At 38.2% G+C, this 21,386-nt stretch overlaps 1 protein-coding gene across 3 annotated transcripts; it reads left to right on the top strand.

Moving 5' to 3' along the window:
• The first annotated feature begins 1,702 nt into the window (after nucleotides 1-1,702).
• ZDBF2 (zinc finger DBF-type containing 2) lies at nucleotides 1,703-21,068 on the top strand. Of its 3 annotated transcripts, none has more exons than XM_063317954.1 (6): nucleotides 1,703-1,800; nucleotides 4,373-4,424; nucleotides 4,539-4,590; nucleotides 8,017-8,122; nucleotides 9,725-9,852; nucleotides 16,089-21,068. In XM_063317954.1, the coding sequence occupies exons 1-6, from the start codon at nucleotides 1,771-1,773 to the stop codon at nucleotides 18,706-18,708; spliced, it is 2,988 nt and encodes a 995-aa protein (XP_063174024.1). In that variant the 5' UTR covers nucleotides 1,703-1,770; the 3' UTR covers nucleotides 18,709-21,068. The 3 variants fall into 3 exon arrangements, with proteins under 3 accessions (XP_063174024.1, XP_063174025.1, XP_063174023.1); XM_063317955.1 differs by lacking the exon at nucleotides 1,703-1,800 and adding an exon at nucleotides 3,317-3,552; XM_063317953.1 differs by lacking the exon at nucleotides 1,703-1,800 and having other exon boundaries at nucleotides 3,675-4,424.
• The last annotated feature ends 318 nt before the right edge of the window (nucleotides 21,069-21,386 follow it).

The raw sequence follows: 21,386 nt of genomic DNA, 5'->3' as shown, positions 1-21,386 counted from the left end.
CTTTGAATGGTATGTAAATGTTTACCTCTACGTGTCTGTTGATGGCTGCTTTGTCTGAGTGCCAGGCCTCCAGGAATTCTCTGGCATCTTTGGATTTGGCTTGGTTTAGGATGTTCACAGTTTCCCAGTTGAAACCATGGTTGAGTCTGTCCATGTGTTGTGAGATTAAGGAGTTCTCATCATGTCTTCTGACTGCTAGTTGGTGTTCGTGGATGCGCTCTGACTGTCTGGCCTACAATAGCAGCTGTTACAGTCTTTGCATTGTATGTTGTAAATAACTCCTGTTTTTTCTTCTTAGGCTATTGGGTCTTTTGGGTTACTTAATATGTTTTGAAGAGTTTTAGTTGGTTTATATGCTATGGTGATGCCATGCGGTTGTAACAGTCTTGGTGGTTTCTGAGATGTTTCTGATGTATGGCAGTGTTATCCTTTTCATAGCTTCTATTGGTTGGGTTGTAGTGGGTTGAGCATTAAGACACTTTTTGATAAAGTTGAGCAGGTATTCATTTTGCTGTACAGATGATCTTTTTCCTTTTTCTGGTGTTGGTGCCAGCAATCAACACCCAGATATGCAAAAATCAACACTAGGATTAACACCAGATGAACAATCAAACAGCCCAATACACCTTAATCAAGGAACTATTAACTCAGTCAGTCAACCAAGCAGCCCAATCAAAGAATCCCAAGGAGAGAACACCACCCCTACCAACACAAGCAGGGCAAGCCACGGTATATAAACTGAGAGCAAGGCCCACTCCCTCTTTGCACTGAAGATGTTGCCTAGTCTGGCAATGCAACGTCTGCAAGAAAACAACAAGGCTCAGAGAGCACCAAGGACTCCACAGTTCAACTCTGAGCTACATACATTCACTTCAATTGGAGCCATTTAGTCTCTTAGCAAGTGTTACCATATGATTACAGATTGTTCTAAAGAGCTTACAACTTTCATATGTATGGTTCAAAAATTAATGGTATATATACGTAAGCATTTATCACTGGTAAATATTAAGTTTGCATGTTAGGAAAAAGTATTATTTTCATAAAAGGGTATCTCTGTGGTACTGGGTAATGAAGGATTGCTGGTTGTTACATAGGGAATTTAAAAAGCTGGGTCGGAAAAGTAAGACGACCAGGATAGTGGATCGTCTTTATTTTGGGCTGCCTCCAAATTGGACCAGGAACTGAACCTGCGAGGCTGCGCGGCTTCTGCGATCCGGCTCAGAGAGCTCACAGCTCCCTTCCGTACAGCCTCCAGCCGAGACAGCAGTCAGGTTCACGCACCTCGCAAGAAAAAAAAATGTGGATTGTTTGTAGTTTAGCAATGGCAAAATCACCCAGTGCATTCGGTAAAACCTGAGATACGGTTTAGCTGTTGAGTAAACTGTCAGCTAAGCACGGCCGAGCATGTTCTGCGCGAACGAACCCTCCTTACTGCGGTGCCAAAAACAAGCGCTCTAGGAGAACGTCTGGTCCTTGGGGACGAGAAGCCCGCCGCTTGCGACCAGCGCGCGAGTCGTTCTACGGTAAACGCGAAAGACACCCACACGCCCAACCTCTATCCTGAAAATGGTTCCCGTTCTTCTTGTGGGCGTTGCCAATGCCCCCCGCCGGCGCGCGCTTGCGTCCTTCAGTCAACGCGCGGAACAGAAGTCCCTTCCTCGCCTCTCTAGAAATATTGAACGCGCATTGTCTCCCTGATAACCCGGAAGAGGAAGTTGTGGTTGTGCTTTTTGACACTTTTGAATCAGTGAAGGGGGAGGGGGAAGCGCAATGGAGGAAAGAAACAAACGTAGAAGGACGGTAGGCAACTTTGATCGGGCACTTTAATCGGCGATGTAAACCAAAGGAAAAGAACAGCGGCTAGATTACCCGAGGTCGTCGCTTCCTTCCATGCACGCGCGTAGGGGCGGGGCCTCTTGGTTGCTTCCGGAGCGCGCGCGCACTTCTCACTCCCCCCCCTTTTAACGGTGCTCCGACAGTTCGATCCGTGGAATCATGGGTGTTACTCTGGCTGTGGGGCGGATCGGGGACTTCTGCGTGCACCTGAGTTCATTTTGTTTTCCAAATTTTCGTTCCGCTCCTGCATATGAACATTGTGTCAAAACGTAATCCTTGTTTATGCTAAGCCATAATGAGATGTATTTAATTTTGGCTTAGTGTGTTGTGTGACAATCCCATCAGGTGTAGTTTAATAAGCCGTGGTCGACCATGGCTTACCACGTTGTGTGAATCAGCCAATGTCGCTTAGTGAGATCATTGCAGCTTCTCTTGAGGTATGGCCATTCATAGCCATTGGTTCTAGATTGCGTCAGCTTGTGAAAATTTTTGCTGTGTTCACAATGGCTGGGTTAACCATGTTTTGTTGAATAAGGCAGAATTGGATATCAGGCTAAGTTGTAAATCATGAGTTCACACAGATACTAAAATCAACTCAGGTGACTGAAGATCAGGCTTGTGTAGGTTTCATAGAATCAAAGTGCTGGAAATAGCCATTTATGCTATTGAGTCCACCCAGGAGCAGATTAAATATTTTAGGCCATATAAAATAGCCATGCCTAAGCTTTGGCATATCAGTGGAGGCTTATGTAATTAAATGCTTCTTATCACACACATCTCAATACAGATCTTTACCCAGAAATTGGTATAATAAAAGATTTACAAAGGTACCGATGAAATAATGTAAGATACTATTTTTCTTGTTATACAGCTTATTTTCATTCTAAGCTACCCAAGCTTGCTATCAGGGAAACAGCTGTAAACATTGATATTGGTCTGCTTTGTTAGGGAGTTGTAATTTGAATGTTTTTTCCAAGATAGTTTCTATTTTAAACCACTTGTACCTGGAAAAATATGAATAGCTGCTATATTAATGTTGGTGTTCTTTACATATCTTGAAAAAGCAGTGCTTTTTACCCTTGTTCTCTATTGTATTTAGTTACTTATATGTTTTACAGATTTTATCAAATTTAATCTGGGATTGGGAAGTAAATTTGATAGATTTTGATGAATGCCAATTTTGTGTCTGTCATTTTTTAAAATTATTTTCTATCCTGCCTGTATTATTATTTTCTATCCTGCCTTTATTAACTCAAGGCGGCAAACATACCTAACACCTTCCTCCTTCTGTTTTCCCCACAACAACAACAACCCTGTGAGATGAGTTGGGCTGAGAAAGAATGACTTACCCAAAGTCACCCAGCCAGCTTTAGTGCCTAAGGCGGGACTAGAACTCACAGACTCCTGGTTTCTAGCCCGTTGCCTTAACCACTAGACCAAACTGTCATCCTTATATTATGAAATCAGGTTATTGTATATTGCCGCCAGTGACCAAGGCTCATATGGCATGTAATTATAGCACATGTATCTGTTTAAATGCAGGCCAGTCTGTTCCAATCACATTAAAAGAGGACACAGGAATCTATTTTAAATATAAGAGGGGCATGTTGGTAAGAGGAACTGAATGGTTCTTTCTCCTGTGAGTTACCTCTCCCTATTTCTTCTGGTCTCAAAGTCTAATGAGGTGGAAAAGAGTTCAGACAGCAAGGTGAAGAAGTAAGTCACTGGAAAAGTACTCTGTCTCTTTCAAAATCTGATACTCGTTTCTCCCTGTACACATTTCATTATATATTTTATAAACTGCCTCACCTCAGAGGCTCTAGGCAGTGTAGCAGTGCAATCAACAATAAAACCATCACCAGTAATAAGACAATAATGACATGGATCTTTCTCTCCCTGCTTAATCATTAAAGGCTTTCCAGAAAAGCCAGGTCTTAACTATTCTCTGGAAGGCCGTAAGGGAGGGGACCATTCTTACCTTGACAGGTGAGAAGTGATTCAAAAGGAGAGGAGCAGGCACCAAGAATGCCTCATTCAGTATCCTCTGTAGTTATACCTCCTGCTACTGCCTTTGGCAAGTGGTCTCTATTCACGTGGGTCAAGTGGCTAGAGTTTAACCGGCACCTTCTTACCCTAAGAAACAAATTAGTAACTAATGCAACTCCTGTAGCAGCAGTGTTACATAACAGAGGGAAAACTCTGTCTTCTTATTTAGTTTCAGCCTGAGGTTGTACATATTAAATGATGCTCATTAAAGGACAGCCTCTTGAACATCCTCTGTATGTTTGTTCTGTAATTGTTATCATATGAATTGCGTGATGACACCCCCCTCCAAAAAAAAAACCTCTTGAGATTTTGGTGTTCTCATCCTCAAGGTCTTGTATATGAATGAGATTATTCCTGAAATGGAAACATTTTATAGTACCATTGAGGCTGTTTTAATGAAATTTGCAGTATTAGTAATTTTCTTCTGAGCAAACATTTCTTGGAAGAACCTTTGTGTATGTTCAGCTTTTTGCACTGTTTTGTTTTACAGATGTTTGATCATAATAAGCAAGCTGATGAGGCCAATGATAGTTCAGCACAAGGTAAACCTCTAATTCAGCAAGAAGAAAGGTGCAATGAGAGCTTCTGAAAGATAAATGAAACTTGGAAAGTAAGAGCATTGATTGATTTTCTTTTTCCATTTTTTTTTCATTCAGGTATAGAAAAGAAAGTTAGTGAAGGTTCCTTATGGCAAGACAGCAATAGTAGGTAAGTTTAGTTTTATGTAGAATCAAGAATCTCCAGAAGCCTTGATATGAAAAGAAAATATTATTTATTTATATTTATTTGTTTATTTTCTATCCCGCCTTTATTATCTTTATAAATAACTCAAGGCGGTGAACATACCTAATACTCCTTCCTCCTCCTAACTCTCAGTCTCCTGGTTTCTAGCCGGTTGCCCTAACCACTAGACCAAACTGGTCTTATGAGTAAGAAGTATAGAAAAGTAAGGTCCATTTAGCAGAATTAAGAAAATTAAATCATTTTAGGTTAACTTGACCAGATAGTCATGTTTATGGTGATTTTAAAATCTTTTCATAGCAAATAGGTGAATTAATTTTATTAATTAATTTCGTTATGTCCTGTACTTCTGATGGAGAACACCATGGCTGGCAGATCAGAACAGTAAATACTTTGTTGCATTTTCTGTTTTGTTTTCTTAGTTGTAAGGACAGGAGTGGTTGATTTAATCTGTTACATGTGAGTTGATTAGCTTTTGGTAGTAGAATAAAGGAGAATGGTTGCTATTATTGATATAATTATTTTGTTTGAAAGCATAAGCAAAAGGGGAATTGTGATGAAGGATGAATTGTTCTGGAAACCTTCCCTTTAGTAAAGTTGGCTTCTCTGGAATACTTTGGAATCTCTATCTTACACTGAATGTGACATTTTGTTGGGTTGCATTTCAGATCTACTGTCTTGGTGATTGTGTCCTAGGAGATGTCGAATTGTTAGTTAATTAATCTGTATACTTTTTGTCTTGGTCCCCCACCTCAAAGAGTGTTAGAAATTAGTTAATGGTTAAAATGGTTAAAAAAAAAAGTTAAGATGGTGGCCCTGCTGTGTAACTTGAGGACTACCCCCCCCTGCTTTTTTTAATATGTCGCCCTCCTGTGGACACTTCTGTAATCATCTATGTCAGACAGGAGCCATAACAGCAAATGTGCTGTGCCTGTCTTCCAAGCTTCTCCTGGTTCTGTTAGTAATGTTCCTCTGCCTGAAATAAAGGTGGTGCTTTTTAGTGCTGGACCAATGTCTAGCATAAGCAAAGAATTTGAATGATTGTCATAATCAGTCCTTGCACTCTTCGTAATGATGCAGATAGCAAGGTACAATGTTTTTACTGGAAGCTCAGGACAGTAAAAAGTTTGAGCTGAGTCTAGAGTAGTGATGATGAAGGAAGAATTGATTAATCTAAAGTGTTAAGTTAGATGCCTTGGCTTTGAGTATGGCAAAGAAATTATACTTTATCACTATCATTGCATCTGCAGAGTAATGCAGCTGAGCTATTCTAAATATTTATTGTGAAAACATCAAGGAATGCTGTGGAAGATTATTCAGTTGTCTGCTGTGACATTTCCGTGAAATATTTCAGGGATAAAATGTTGCATTTGCTCTAACACGGATTCATTTGCTGTAGTGGTCCAAATGATGCATGTATTATGTCTGCTGGTCCATTTCTTAAGGGAAAATTTCAGTTTCTACTGATAGAAGATATCAATAAGATTCTTTTGTAGCACAAGACCAACTAACCTGCATATTTGTCTTTCCTGGCTGATTAAGACAGCTAGGGGAAGTCTGGTCAAAAGAGTACAAAGAATGCTCAGGGCTTCACTGGAGAAAGGAATTGTACTATCCATCCTTAAAATGGCTGTTGTGAAGCCTCTACTGAAGAAGCTGTCTCTGGATCCCACCATGTTACATACTTTCTGTCCAGTTTGGCTAGCTGGGATGACCTCTTAATTTTAGGGCATCTGGAGTGAGGTGAATTAACTATTTCATTCTGTCTTCAGACCTAAGATTGGAATTGAGACAGTTGTGGTTGACTATAGATTTTTTTCACAAGAACTAGATAGGGTATATGTCCCTATTGGTTCTGCTAGACTTAGTGGTATTTGATATAATGAAGGTTGATTCAGAAAGTGATGTTGAAGGCTTCATTCAGTTCTTTGGACATTCATCTATGGTGTTCCTTGAGAATCAGTCTTGTCTCCCATGTTGCTTAATATGTTCATGAATCTCCCGGGAGAGATGATCAGGAAATTATTTGGGGTGTATTTTCATCAGCAGCTTTTTTATTTCTCTTTTTCATCTATTACCAGGAAAATGTTTGATGTTCTGAATCAGTGTCTAAACTGTAGTACTGATCTGAATTATCAACTGAGTCTTTATCCAGACAAGACAGAAGTAGACTAAGAAGTTTAATCTATTTGGGATGAGTAGGATTTACCCTCAAGAACAAGATTTGCAGTCAGTAGTTATTTCAGCTGTATACCTCAAAGCTCAAGTTCCCTATACCCAGGACTGCCTTTGTCCATCTTAAGTGGATCAACTGTGTCTATTTTTGAGGAAGTTAGACTCAGCCATTATGTTACATATTTAGTTTCATCTAGATTCTGTTGTTTTAATGAAAACCACTTAGAGGTAACTTTGAAGAGCTTTTGGGAACTGCAGTTGGTTTAGAATGTAGCAGCAATGAAGTTGGTGGATGTCTGAGGCAATGGTCCTGCAAGGGCTGGATTGGGTACCTCTTTGTTTCTGGGCACAATTAAAAATACTGGTGATGATCCTTAAAGCTATAAAGAGACTAGGTCCAGGATAGTTTATGAACTGCCTCATCCCAGAACAGCATTACTAAATCTTAAGATGGAGAGGCCTTTCTCTATGCCCCTACTGTGGCAACAGCATGATTTGGGGGGCTTCTTAGTGGCCACATTTAAACTGTGCAACTCCCAGGTTTGTGGGGGGGAGGTTGCCTTATATGGTAGTTTTCACCAACTGGTTAACAATTTCCTGTTTAAGAGAGGCATTCCTTCCTTTGGTAGTATAACTTTTATTTGAATATGTTATCTGTCTTTTGTATTTTTGTCTTGTTTTTATTTTCTTTTAATTCATTTCAGTTTTGTACTGATTTTAATTTCTGCATTAGTTATAAATAACAGTATAAGTAGAATTTAAAATAAACTTTTAACCTGAGAAGAATCTGAAGGTATCTGCTACTTCTATAGCACATGCAGTGAGATCTAATTAATTTTGCTGGGCTGTAAAGAAGAGTAACAAGAATACTGTTTTAATAGTAAGACCTTTTAATACCTGAGCATGCAAAACCTCATTTTATCAAGCCTTTATGCAATGGAATTTGCATGCAATGCTATGGACCAAATTTCCACTGTGATTTATGCCATTTGTACAATGGCCTCCTCACACACATGATGTAAGCTGACAGAAATGGTGTAATTGGCCTCATTTGCCTGGTGATGTCATCACACAAATAATGTAAACCCCCACAAAGCCCCACTCTCTAATACAAAAGATATTTCTGAATAATGGAACCTCCTCTGCAGTTAGTTTTGTTTACTTTATGATCCTCTCTCTCTGAAAATAAATAACTATATCAAAACTTATATTTTTCAGTTTAAATATACAAGGATCAGAGCTGTCTAAGACTGGACTATCTGTTATGCAGAACAGACAAGGTTATTGCAACTGTTGCCATGCACCCTACGGTAATCTTGAACAGGTATTTAGATAAAAATTTAATTCCAACTGACATATGGAAACCTCATTAAAAGGTTTAATAGTTCCTTTCTGAAGGCTTTCTCTATAGAAACAAACTGTTCATGGAAATCTCCCTTGCAGCCACCAAGCTCTCTTTCCCACCTAACCTTGAATATTAAAAAAACGTATGCTGCAAAGCTCTATCTCATACCATCCTTATTTTCTAGAATTCCTCTGCGTTCCCAAAAAAAGAATGATTCCTAGAGGAAAAAACACAGCAGATCAATGTTTTGTTCTGAGTTTCTTCCATCAACCCCTCCTCCACAAGGAATACAAAGATACACTGAAGTGCTAAAAATCATATTGTGGGGCTAGAAAGTGACGGAAAAGGACTTTACACAGATTAAACTGACTGACTGTTCACTTCTACCATGTCAGTCATTTGTAGGGACACAAGCACTTCAATCCTTGTAATTTTGTGAGAGCATCCACAGTATGCTCTCAGCATTCTAAATGTTACCAAAAAAAGTCTCCTTTGCCTGTTCTCTTTTAGAGTAGATTTAAAAATTTAAAGGCAAAGAATGGGAAGTTCCTTCCATGCTTGCAGTTCCATTTTTACTTTTAACTTACAGGTGTTGATGAAAAAGATCCGAATACGTGCATTAGCTACGATAGAGGAATTTCCCTCACTTAATGCAAGTCTTAATTTTCTAATCACCCTTCTTTCTGCATCACTTGTGTTACGACAGTCTGAACTGAACTTAACCTCTTGCAAGAAATTTCTTTCATCCCTAGAAGATGCTTGCTTTCTAGTAAGATTGTGCAGTGAACTAGATTTGAAGGGAAAATGGTGATTTGGAGCATGAGTGGGCATGCATGACACATCTATCAGCATTTCCTTGAATCAAATACATCTTGTCATGGGATTGCCAAGTGAGTCCTAAGCTATGTAGTTGCCAATAGATGTGGTGTGAGTACTCTCATGTGCCCCAAGTCACCTTTTCCTTTCAGATACGGATCTTTACACACCCTTTTCTCTGTGGCCCAATGGGCCTGAAGAAGTGAATACTCTTGTGGATAGTAGGATCCTTAAGCAAGACCTCTCTTGGGATTCTTGTTGCAAGAATGGCTATTGTTAGAAGATTTTCCTCATGAACCACCTAATTTATTTGTTTGTACAGTAGTTTAGTTTTGAGGAGCAAAACCTATGAAATGTGGAAAAAATGCTGGGGGGATTGAGATGATTGGGATTATCAGATGTACCAAATGTAAAATCTGCTGTTGCATTCTTTTACCACATCCTATTTTTACACCTTTTTAACTAGCAAATTTCACACCATAGTACCACTGCTATTTTTTTTTCCAATTATATATGGGTGGGGTTGTTTCTACTTTTGCTTTTGTTTTTTGATTTCTTTGGTGTCCTGCCCTTAGTTTATCTGCTGCAATTGGTTTTTGGCCAGTGTTTCTTAATTTTATGATATCAAATAATATCTCTTTTAAACTGATTTTTTTTCTTACAAACTTTCATAATAGAAATTACTGGGATTTATTTTTGTCTGTTGCAAAGAAAAAAACTAACAGATGAAGAAAATACAAAATACCCTCTTCTCTTTATCTTCAGCACGTATATAGTTCCCAGCACAGACGTTTTGTCAGTTACTGTAGGAATCGTATAGGTACAACTAGCCTGATGGAGCGTTTCCTGCAAGATGTTCTGCAACATCATCCCTATAGATACTACGACAACAGGTAAACTCATTCAGTGGATCAGGCTATCTGAATGTTTTATAATACAAATCCAGTGTAGAAATGTATTTAATCTGCAGCATGTTGGGCCATCTGAAATATATTTTTACCTGGAAGCAACTTGAAAAACAAGTTGTAAAAGAAGAGTGAAAACTCTGTGTTGAACCTGTTGTGGTTTTGTGCTCATTAATTTTGCCTTCATTTTTAGCAGTGTTTTGCTGAGGAAGGAGAAATTATAACATCTGGTTTTTAGTGCGTTTGCCTACCTACACTCTGAGTCATTTAAATGCCCAGTCAGGGGAAAAAGTAGTGTCTGGTATCACTTTAATTAAGCTACTAAATAAGACGAGAAAATGCTGTGGGAGGAGCATTTTATATTGTAAATAAATATTGCGGGAGCAGCATGCTAAAAGTGCAACAAGAAAGAAGAAACAGTGAGAACGTAGAAATTTCCTGGAAATAATCATGTGTACATATCATGTTAGTTAAGTACCATGAAATGGTGCTCAGCTCCTGGTTACTGCACAGACTAGTGCCTGCATCTTGGGGAGCTACAATTATAATCTTACAAATATTAATTATTGTGAATTAATAGTAATCCATACTATGGAATGAAATGTTTCTTCAGCCTGTTAAAATGACAGTCTGCCTGTTTAGTTAAAACTGACTAAATTCCCTTGTATGACGACATCACCTAGATAAGATTGTTTTTGTTTTCTCCTTATGCGGTGGAGCTGGGCCAAGCAAGGGAGGGAAACTAGCTAACACAGACAATATAGGGAAGGAGGGTTGAAGGAGGGATAAATGCAGTCTGTTCAAATGTTGGAAAGAGAAGACTTGTTCGGAAAAACAGAGCTTGCTATACTTTTGCCCACCGCCCCTTCCACCCATAGTCTGCTGTACATAATGACTTCTGGGCACAAAAGAAATGTCCGTTAGAAATATTTAGAAAGAGATTTTAGACAAGGGAAAACATAGAAAGAATAAGCACTACATGGAGAGACTGTCATGAAAATCTGCTTCTTGAAAGAAGGCAGTATAAATGAAGCTACAGATCAGTCTGAAGACCAATATACCTGAAGAACAATATGAATGAACCAGTTAGTGAATTAGATACCTGCATCATTCTGCAACACAGGGGCTTTTAATACTAGTGTAATTTAACATGTAACCTCCTAAGCTGTTTCTCTGTTGGATATTGCTTTAAAAAACGGTTTAGTTTAGTTTTCCTTACAGCTTCTTTAAATAATTAACAAGCTTTCCAATTTACTTACTAAGTGAGAGTTCTATTAAGAGAAATAATCAATTGCCAGTTGCAATTTCTTTATAGCATATAATTCATGTTCCTAATTTTGGATCTTTATGACAGATCATGCTTAACTTTACCAAGTGGATTCTACCCCATATTTCTCCAGTGAGTTAAGAGGGAGGCACTTCAGAGTTCTCCACTAAGATTGTTGCTACAGGTAGTCCTCAGTTAATGACCACTTGTTCAGCGACCATTTGCAGTTGCAACAGTGCTGAACAAGTGGTACTTAATGACCAGTCCTTGAAGTTCTGGCTGTTGCAGAGCCGCTGCAGTCACATAATCACAATTCAGGCACTTGCCAACTGGCTCACACTTACAGTGGTTGCAGCATCCTGTGGTCACGTAATTGCCATTTGTGACCTTTCCTGCTGTCTTCCCACAAGCAAAGTTAATGAGGAAGCCGGCAGGGAAGGTCTCAAGTTGCTCTCACTGCTTTTTCTCCTGGGGAGCCCGCTACAGAGTACGAGATCCCAGGGATCTCATACTCCATAACGCGTGCCCGGCCACACTCCATAGAACTCATCCGCCTGCTGCCTGCTTGCAAGCCACCCAAGACTTGTGACTTCCTGCCGGCTTCCCCGTTGACTTTGCTTGTGGGAAGACGGCAGGAAGTCTCAAGTCACAGTCACGTGACGTCCTCACTTAACAATGGCAATGGGGACTGCCAGGATTGCCATTGCTAAGTGATGCGGTCACATGACATCGTGCTTTATAGCTGCATTGCTTAGCAATGGAAATTACGGTCCCAATTACTATCATAAGCTGAGGACTACCTGTGCTTCTGGCTTTTTAATACTTTGGAATTGGATCAAGAGTCATACTGAAAATATGTAAATGATTCATGGAAAAATTATGAGAGGAATTACTAACTTCATAAACTCATGCTGGAAAGAGAACAAAGCAACTAGGAAAGGAAATTCAAGGAAGCTTCTTAATAATAGAGGATTCCAGTCGTTATATGTACTTTTGTGTGAGGGTTCTTTGTTTTCCAATGACTGGACACTCCATAGCGTAGAAGATAACTGTACCAAAAACATAAAATATTGTTAAAGCTACAAAATGCTATTCTAATGACCATTTTGCTTCAATTTTGCTTTAGAAAGCAGATGAATAAAAATCATATCTTCCCCATGATATTTAATGGAATGTTGTGTTTGAACGATTTATTAAGAATTGGGCAATTTCTGAAAACATTGATGAAGAAAACCTTGATAAAATAGAAGTGTGTTACCTAAAGGACCTAACGTTAGGTTGGTCGTATGGAAGATATTGTCAGTATAGCAGAACCTGCATCCATGCTTTTAAAAAGCAATCCAGAAAGAACATTGTTCATTGGTGGTGCTGTTGAAACTTGGAAGGCATTTCAAATATTCTGAAGGAATGCAATTGAGGCTAAAAGGATTGAGGAAAAGAACCCTACCATGATGTGGACATCTCAAAAATTACTTTTTGGGTATTCCTGTTGCAAAAACTTTCAAGACTGTCAGGAAACCATTCCAATAGCACATTCTGATGACGTTTAGAGCAAAGCCATTCCTTTGGTTTGGAGGAATCATTACTCAGACTCATTTAACCAGAGTTGCGTTAGCCGACACTTTACTGTAGGAGCTTCCTTTACAGGCACAGAGGGAATATTTTCGTTATTTGCTATTAACTTCAAGCTAAAAAACCAACTGGTGCATGAAAAACCTAGGAGTATTTGCATATCTGCTTCAGTCCATGAATATATGAAAACTAAAATAAAAAGTTAAAAAGATGAGAAAGAGAAGGTAATAAAATTTGATCTAAAAAAATAAATACAGCTGTAAGCTAAGACATTTGCAGTTGCAAATGTGAAATGCTGATGTGATATTTAAGGTTTAGTTTAATAAATACAGTAGTGCTTTTTTGTGATTTAGTTCCTTTGTTCTTAATGTGCTGTTACTGCCTTTGCAGATTGTCATATGTAATCAATATTAAGAACTATTTTCTAAATTAATAGTAATATAAATAGGCAAAGATGTATGGTGTGAAATCATGTAATGAGTACCATATATAAATAATGATTAGTTACAAACCTGATTTCAATTAGTGATTTAAATCAGGGGTATGTTACCATTTTTCAGATTTGAAGATACAGATGGTCTTTAAGAGAGGTGCCAGCAACTGCTTTTCAAAAACTGAGTAGTGCCCGGACAAATGTTAAATTAAATATAGCTAATACAATTTCTCTCCATATAATTTTTCCCCTTGGTCACAATAAAAATTACAATTTCATAGCAAATTCCAGAAGAACTGTAGTCAATAGATTGGCATCCCTGCTTTAAATCAGTAGAGATGTAGTGAACCAAGGTTCATTGCAACCTGAGTAAGTATAACCTACTGGCCTTGTATGGTTTTCCTTCCTCCATTTCCTTCCATTTTTATTTAACTATGCTCTGGAATGACAAACAGTAGTTAAAAATAAAACTAACTTTAAACTGTTTTTTCTGACTCTGGCTTGTTTGACAGTAGTTAATTTAATAGTTAACATAATCATAGTTCCTAGTTTGGTTAACTACAAGTGGAAGTGAAAGTACTGAACTTCAGGAGAGGAGGCAAGGGGAGGGGAGTGTGTCTTCCGGGAGGAGGCTAAGCAGGTTCATATTTCACTAAAAGTGAATTGCTGAGCAGGATATTCAGATAATGGCCATAGTGATAAACGGTTGACATTCTCAATGTAGCAGAATGCTTTTATATATTTCAAAACTTAATCTGAAATTGGTGAGCATCATTGTAGCACATGTTATATGATTGACTTATAATATTTGATAAGTGATTCTAATCATAGTAAGAAATAGGCTTGACATAAATTTCATGGGTTTCCTTCAATGAGAATTGTAACCTCTATTTTGCAGCAACCCATAAATTGAGCAATATTGTTTAACAATATCGTGATCGCTGAGCTAAATTGATTCCAAGCCTGAATATGTCTATCCCCTCAATTATTGCAAAATTACAAAAATGGCAATGGATGCTATATGGATGGGGTGGGAGATAAGCCCTTTCCAAAGCTAGGAGAGCAGATGGCTGAATGATCAGGCTAGGCTCTGGAGTCCTCCATTAGAGTTTGGCATGGCAGATGAGTTGGGAAGAAGGTATTGTTATCTCCTACTGTGGTATGAGTGAGATTCCTAGGTTCCTAGGAAATTCCTATTCTTTCTTTCCTGCTTATCTTCGTCATGTTTCCTTCAAGACGTTATGCATCTGGCATAACATAAGCTGCATTCCCATGTTTTCCTCACCTGAACTAGAGTCACTTTGTGCTGAACATAAATCAAACAATTCTGTCATTTTGTAGAATCTTGTCATTTGTGACATGTTTGTGTCATTTGTGGAATCAAACAATTCTGTCATCTTGTGAATCTTGTGGAAGCAAAAAAATAACAGCCTAATCAAGGAGAAAACCACACCCCCACCAACACTGGCAGGGCAAGCTACTGCATATAAACAGGGAGCAAGCCCCACCCTCACTCGCACTGATGATGTTACCTAGTCAGGTAATGAAACATCTGCAGGCAAACAACGAAGCTCAGCGCCAAGGACTCCACAGTTCAACCCTGAGCTATATATATTCTCTTCTGTGGAATCTTAATGTGGAAGTGGGGATTCAGTGCTTTTCGTTGTCTTTCAAAATCTATTAATAAAATTCAGTTTGAGCATTGATTATGAGGATACTATTGGTACTTCTCAGTATTTAATTTTTCTGGTGACATGAACATTGGGCTATTCTGGACTAGCTGTAGTCACATTATTCACGTGCTGCAGCAGCCAGCCATGGAATGGGTTATTTTAATGAAGGCCAGCTAAAATAGTATTTTGCTCTGGTACTTGATATATTATTTATAGAAGTTAGGAGGGTAAAGATTTTTTTTTAACTTTGAGCTTCATTCTTTATGCTTTTATGTGGTGTGGTGTATTGATGGTACTGAAGGTATTTCTGAAGGCTGCAGTTTCATGCTGCAGATTTTTTGTTTAATTCAGTGTATTGATCAGATTTCAAGAGGCAACAAGAATATATATACAGTAATTTGCTTCACAGTATCTTTAACATTTGATATTATGTTTACTGATATGGGTTTTTTCCTAGAATCTTTTAAAATTTAAATCTAACCATTTATTCATATATATTACCATTGAAGGAGAGAGGTGCAGCATCAGAATTGACTTATTCATGATTTTTAAAATTAAATTCATAATGGAATGACTATTGACAGAGATGACAAGATTTAGTTAACAGAAAAAGCATGCCATGAGGTGAGAAACATTTCCATACACAATTGTAAATAGAGAATGGAGGGGGGTTTTTCCTCATTTTTTATACAGCTATAATAGATTTATATACAGGTAGTCCTTGACCTATGACTATTTGGTCAGCAACCATTCCAAATTACGATGGCACTGAACTAATGGTGGTTATGGCTGGTCCTCAGAGTTCCGGCCATCCCAGCACCCCTATGGTCACATGATCGCAATTTGGGTGCTTGGCAACCCATTCGCACTTATGACCGGTTGCCAAGCACCCTGCGATCACATGATCACCATTTGCAATCCAGAACACATTAACCATTGTGACTAAAATATTTGGCAGAAAAAGTGGTTCTGGAGATAGTGGTGCCATCTCCCCAATGATTTAGAATGTTGAAAATTCCCTCTCATTCCTCACCATTATATAGCAGCAGGATTTAAACACCATATTATTATCCATGAAATTCAGAGCTCAAACTTGTAAGTTCTTGAGTGGTTTATAAGTGCTTGGTAGGCCACTTTGGTTTGCAGCTATACTGCTAGTCATACTAATAGGACCATTAAAGTTTTATTAACTCTTCTGGCTTTTAATCCCTCAGTTGCACATTCTGCTTTAATGTTCAATAATTTATAATATTGATGTGTATTTTTTCCCTTTCCCTAGACCAACTTATGATGACATGCCATTCAACTCCCAGCTTCTTGCAAGGGATGGGGCTGCTCTTTCCGTGGAAGTCAAAGAGAAAGGGAGAGATACAAGCAGGGTGGAGGATCCAAACATTGAGAGTGGAGTTGCTGCTGAATCAGGCTGCCTTATTTCCCAGAGCCATGAAAAGCTGGAGAAGGCTTCTGTGGCACTCCTACCTATCCAGACCCTAGGAAGGGGTCAACGACCCAATATAGGAGCTTCACAACGAACTATGGATATTTCCAATAATACAAACAATCGTGGTCCAACAAGCATTTTGACTAAAAATAATAGTCAGAAAGTCCCCTTTACAGCTAAGGACTCTTTACCCCACCCATTACCTGTTAGCCAGTTGCCATCCACTCCTCAAAGACTTGCAAAAAAAATTAGATGTCCAGTAGCAGCAGATTTAGTTTCAAACGACGTATGTGAGCAGACCACCCAGGATATATGCAACCAAGATGGATTTCTGAATTTGAAGAGGAGTCCTGTTCTACAGTCAGTCCTGTCAAAAACTGTTTCACATTCTCAGAGTCCTGTCTGTCATAAAGGCAACTCTTTAATCTCAGGTCAACTTTTTTTAAAACAAGATGGCTTAGAATCTCAGGATGAAACTCAGATTAACTTCTGTCTCAGGAACACTAGAAAACCTACAGGCACCAGCAATTCCCCAACTTTTCAAGCAACTTCCCAATTAGCGAGACAAAAAGGACATTTGTGCACAAATACTGAAAGTTCTATAAATGAAATAATTGAACAAGTCATTTTGAAATACTGTTATGAACCCCCTCCCAAAGAGTTGTCTTGCAGAGAAGAAGATACAAATTCCTGTGTAAATATACTGTCACTTTTGGATCACAATAGTCTGCATGGCTCAGATATAAGTTTTGATTGTGATGCAGCTGTTGATTCAGGAGCAAAGCTGCCCAAGTTAACTGTTAAAAATCTAGAACTTCTCAAAGAAGTTAAAGTAAATCTACAAGATGAAAACTATGGCACCCAACTCAGTTCCATTTTTAATAATGTTTCATCGCAGGAAGTAGCAGAAACAGAAAATGACATTTCAGTTCCAAACAAAGAACCAGTTCTTCCAGCTCTGCCTCATGTGCCTCCTTCCTTTGTAGGAAAAACCTGGTCTCAGATCATGTATGAAGATGATATGAAAATTGAAGCACTTGTGAGGGATTTCAGAGAAGGCCGCTTCCGCTGCCATTTTGATACTGAGTCCTTGGCTCATTGTACACAGAGTAGGCTAAGGAAAAAACCCCAAAAGAATGGTGTGGCAGCTAACAAAACAGAAGATGGGTCAGCTAAAGGGCTTGCAGAATTTACTGATGGGCTAAGTGATGGCCCTGACTTCAGCAACTTACCTGCAACTTCAGAAATACATGTTCCAAAACCACTGAAGAATCCCAAAAAAAGGATTTGGCGCCTTGCCTCAAGATGCCAAGTAGTCAAGGTTAGCCATGGCACTCAAACAAGTTTGGTACAGTATCCAGTAGTGAAACAAAAAATAATTAGGAAGGACTATCAGCTAGAAGATCAGATGACTAACCTCCTTTGGTCAGAGAATGAGAAGACACCAGCCATGAAGACTAGACTATGTGCTCTTAAGCTTCCCAAGTCTTATACCAAAATCATGAGCCCTTTACAGCCACAAACAGTAGTCTATGTTCTTTCATGCCCAGAGATGAAACAGTTTAGGAACAAGGCTGAAGAGATTCCCAAAATTAAAAGTCACAACTCCACAGATAGTAAAGATTCTGTAAGGTACAAATACAAACAAACTTCTATTAAGTATTATGATCCTCTGACCAATCGAATTTTAAAAACACCTCCCAAATGCATAGCTGGTGAAAAGACAAAGAAGCCTACACATGTGCGGCAGCTATTCAGGAACCTCAACCTCGATGGAAACAGGAAGAAACAAGCTGATAGCCAGTATATGTCAAAGACCTTCGATTCACCAGACAACCATGGTTCAGCAGCATCTCTCTTACTTGATCCTGTTAAGGAGAACGATATGAAGTTAGGTCACCATAAGACAGGTGAATCTTCTATTTCTGCAGAAAGATCTGAATGTTTGGTATACAACTGTTCAGAGAAATGCTGCAAACGCTTACTTATTTCACCATTGAACTCACACCAATCACAGCAGGAAGGTGACTTTCAATTCAATCCCTTTAATAGGAAAGGAGTCAAACGTCCCTTGAAGTCCCATACTGCTGATGGTTTAGAAAAAGACAATCCAAAGAAAATATGGCAGAGGAAAAAAATCAATAGCAGAGAATCAGGGTTTCCTAAAAAAGCTTCAGGACTAATTTTGGTCAAACATGACCTTGTTAAAAAAGGTAGCAGGAAACAACCACCCAGAAGTACAACTCAGCAAATAGAGGGAAAGATGAAAAAGATTTCTTCTTGTACCCTCAAATCATCTATTCTCAGGCACCACTCAAAGAAAACTACCCCAGCAAAGCACCTTCAGAAAGAAAAAGCTGATAGTAAAAAGCTGACAGTGTCAAGAAAGCCGAAAAGAACGTTTCTGAACACTGCAACTGGAATGGGGGTTCTGAAAAAAGGCAGGGAGCCACTGTAAGGGCTTCTTCCAAAGCAAAGGCAGGGGAAATGACAAGAGACCAGAGTCTTTTTTGCACTGTGAAATGATGTTGCTCAGATCATATAAATTTGCTTTTCTGACCATCTTTGAGAGGGCTGAAAAGGGAGAAAAAAGTGGGACTGGCTTTTCAAGTTAATACATCAGAATTAGAAATGGAACAAGTTCAAGGTCCAACAGTAAGCTAATACATCAAGAAGTAGTTCATATTGCTGCTTTGAAAGTGTTCTGCACATTACATGTTGAGTAAAATGTTTTTTTTTAAGCAGTAAAAGCCCAGTTTTGCAGCTTGCATATATTTTTGTCACACAAAGCATTATTTTCCCATGTAAAAGCAGTGTCAGCCATTGAAAACGTTTGCGTTTTGCCTGAGGCTTAGTTTTGATATCCTGTTGGTAAACTAAGCAATGCCAAAACTCATCCCATAGCAGCGTGGAACTAAATGGGACTCCTGCTGTTTAGTTAAGATTGTCGATTTCCCCTTAACTTCCCTGAAGAATTTTTGATTGTCTAGAGCAGCCTTTCTCAGCCTTTTGACCCTGGAGGAACCCTTGAAATACTTTTCAGGCCTCGGGGAAGCCCTGCGCATTCAGGCTCAAATAGAGGCCAGAAGTTACAAATAATTATATTTATTTCATATGTAGGCCTGTATATATGCATTAACAGTGTTCTTAAACTAAAAATAAAGAATGAAACGTACCTCTTTAATGTGAAGTTGCTCGAATTTGAATTAATTTTTTAAATAAACCGTGATCTCCCAGGGAACCCCTAGTGACCTCTCGCAGAACCCTGGTTGAAAAACCCTGGTCTAGAGCCAGTTTTATGGAAATTGCACATGGAGATTTGTGGGGTATGCATTGCATTTGCAGGAGTGACTTCACCTTGTCTGGAATGCAAATTTGGATATAAATCACACTGATTGTGTTTGTAAATTCAGATCACAAATACAAAATTATCCCTCTATTTGTTCCCTTGTTAACAGCATCAGAGATCATTCTGGAATGAAGCTAGTGTTGAAAAATGTTTTCTTTCTCTTGACTTTTTATTTTTCTTGGAAGAATGATTGATTTTTAAGCTCATACAGAATAAGTAAGATTGCTGTGTATAAGCAATATTTCTATCTTTAATCTGCCCTTAAAAACATGCATTACAGGTATCTAGTTTCACCTCACAATATAATTGTGAAAGCATTTGAAAGTAATTTCGATAAGCAAGTTTCTGAAAAATGCAACATCATCTTTAAAATAGATTTCCAAATTGAAATTTTAAAAAGTAACATCCCGTACTTAATTTTATTTAATTTTTTTTTGGCTTGCATTAATATGTTTATTAAAAACATTTTTCTAACTGCATATTCCAAGATATGTGTTACTCTTAAATATACAATAATGTTATAATTCTCCATCTGGATATGCTGAACTTCTGTTTTCTGAGAAAAGACCTTCCAACAGGTACTCGCAGGAGAGTGAGTATTTTGTTCAGCATCCCTGGTGGTTAGGACAATACTGCCAGTGTGCCATCACCATGAACTGTTGTAGCCTGGTAGCTATGGGTGCCTCAGTCATGCACTACTCTAATACGAACATATTTAAACAAAAGTTATTTGACTGATAATTTTATAACCAAGTTACTTGATAGAAGTGTTATTGCGAAAGTTTCTTTTCAACTGTTTTGTGTTTATATGCAAAATTTCACTGACACATCTCACATTTATGATGGATAGAAATGTGCTTTTTAGCTAACATGCTGATTTTTTGCATTCTGATCTGTAAGCTTTTGTGAATATTCTGATAGAGTATGTTGTCTTATCTTCACTAGTTGTTAAATTGTACATTCCATATTGTTCTGCTCTCTTAACACTCCCATTTTTTCCCAACCTCAGGATGCACAAGGCACAGACTGTGTAATTTTAAACATTTTTAATATTTGTATGTTTGTCTTTGGTTTGTAAATTGGTTCCTCAATCAGAGTACCATTTAAAAAAAAGATAAATGACTATATTTAAAGAATTTTGATAATTATCTTGATATATTTATATATTTTCTTTAAAACAAGAAGAAGTCTAACATCTTATTTTTTGTATTGTAAAGAGCTTGAAATATAATTTTGGGGGAAATTAAGCAGAATTTAACATTCTATAATTACTACTTTTGAATATCTCTCACTCCTGGGTTTAAGATTACAATGTATGCTTGGTAGAATAAATGTTGGGGAGACAATATATTTTGGTTCAAACTGTATTTTATCAGTTCACTGGTTTTATGAGTAGGTTTTTAACTTATTATGTTATACAGTTACAGTATGTGGAATGTTCAACATTTTAATAAACCAGGATCCAAAAATTGTTGTGTAAACATCTAGATGATTTCCTGTGCCATGGGCATACCTGTTATAACTAAGGACTAACTCAGTTTCATATTTTTAGGGGCTTTCAGATTTTGAGATGTTAGGTGGTTGACTTCTATATCAGTCTTAAAATATTTTTTCCTATTTAGTCCCCATGCTGTGCCCACCAGGCTCACTCCTTATCTGTCCCATACCCTCATATACTAGACACTACTTTTCAGCATCCCATTTCAGGCTGAGCCTCAAGGTTTGAGCCTCAAAAGCTTCTAACCAGATTTAGATTGCATCTCCTTATGTGGCAACAAGTAGTTCTG

Source organism: Candoia aspera, chromosome 1, assembly GCF_035149785.1.
Source record: "Candoia aspera isolate rCanAsp1 chromosome 1, rCanAsp1.hap2, whole genome shotgun sequence".
In the NCBI taxonomy this organism is placed as follows: Eukaryota; Metazoa; Chordata; class Lepidosauria; order Squamata; family Boidae; genus Candoia; species Candoia aspera.
This window is presented reverse-complemented; position numbering and strand designations above follow the sequence as displayed.

Excerpts from the sequence above, each read along its gene's own strand:
- ZDBF2 (XM_063317953.1), top strand. The coding sequence starts at position 4,340 with ATGTTCAGCTTTTTGCACTGTTTTGTTTTACAGATGTTTGATCATAAT. Across the intron at positions 8,123-9,724 it reads CCTACGGTAATCTTGAACAG|CACGTATATAGTTCCCAGCA; the intron begins GTATTTAGATAA and ends CTTTATCTTCAG. Across the intron at positions 9,853-16,088 it reads TATAGATACTACGACAACAG|ACCAACTTATGATGACATGC; the intron begins GTAAACTCATTC and ends CCCTTTCCCTAG.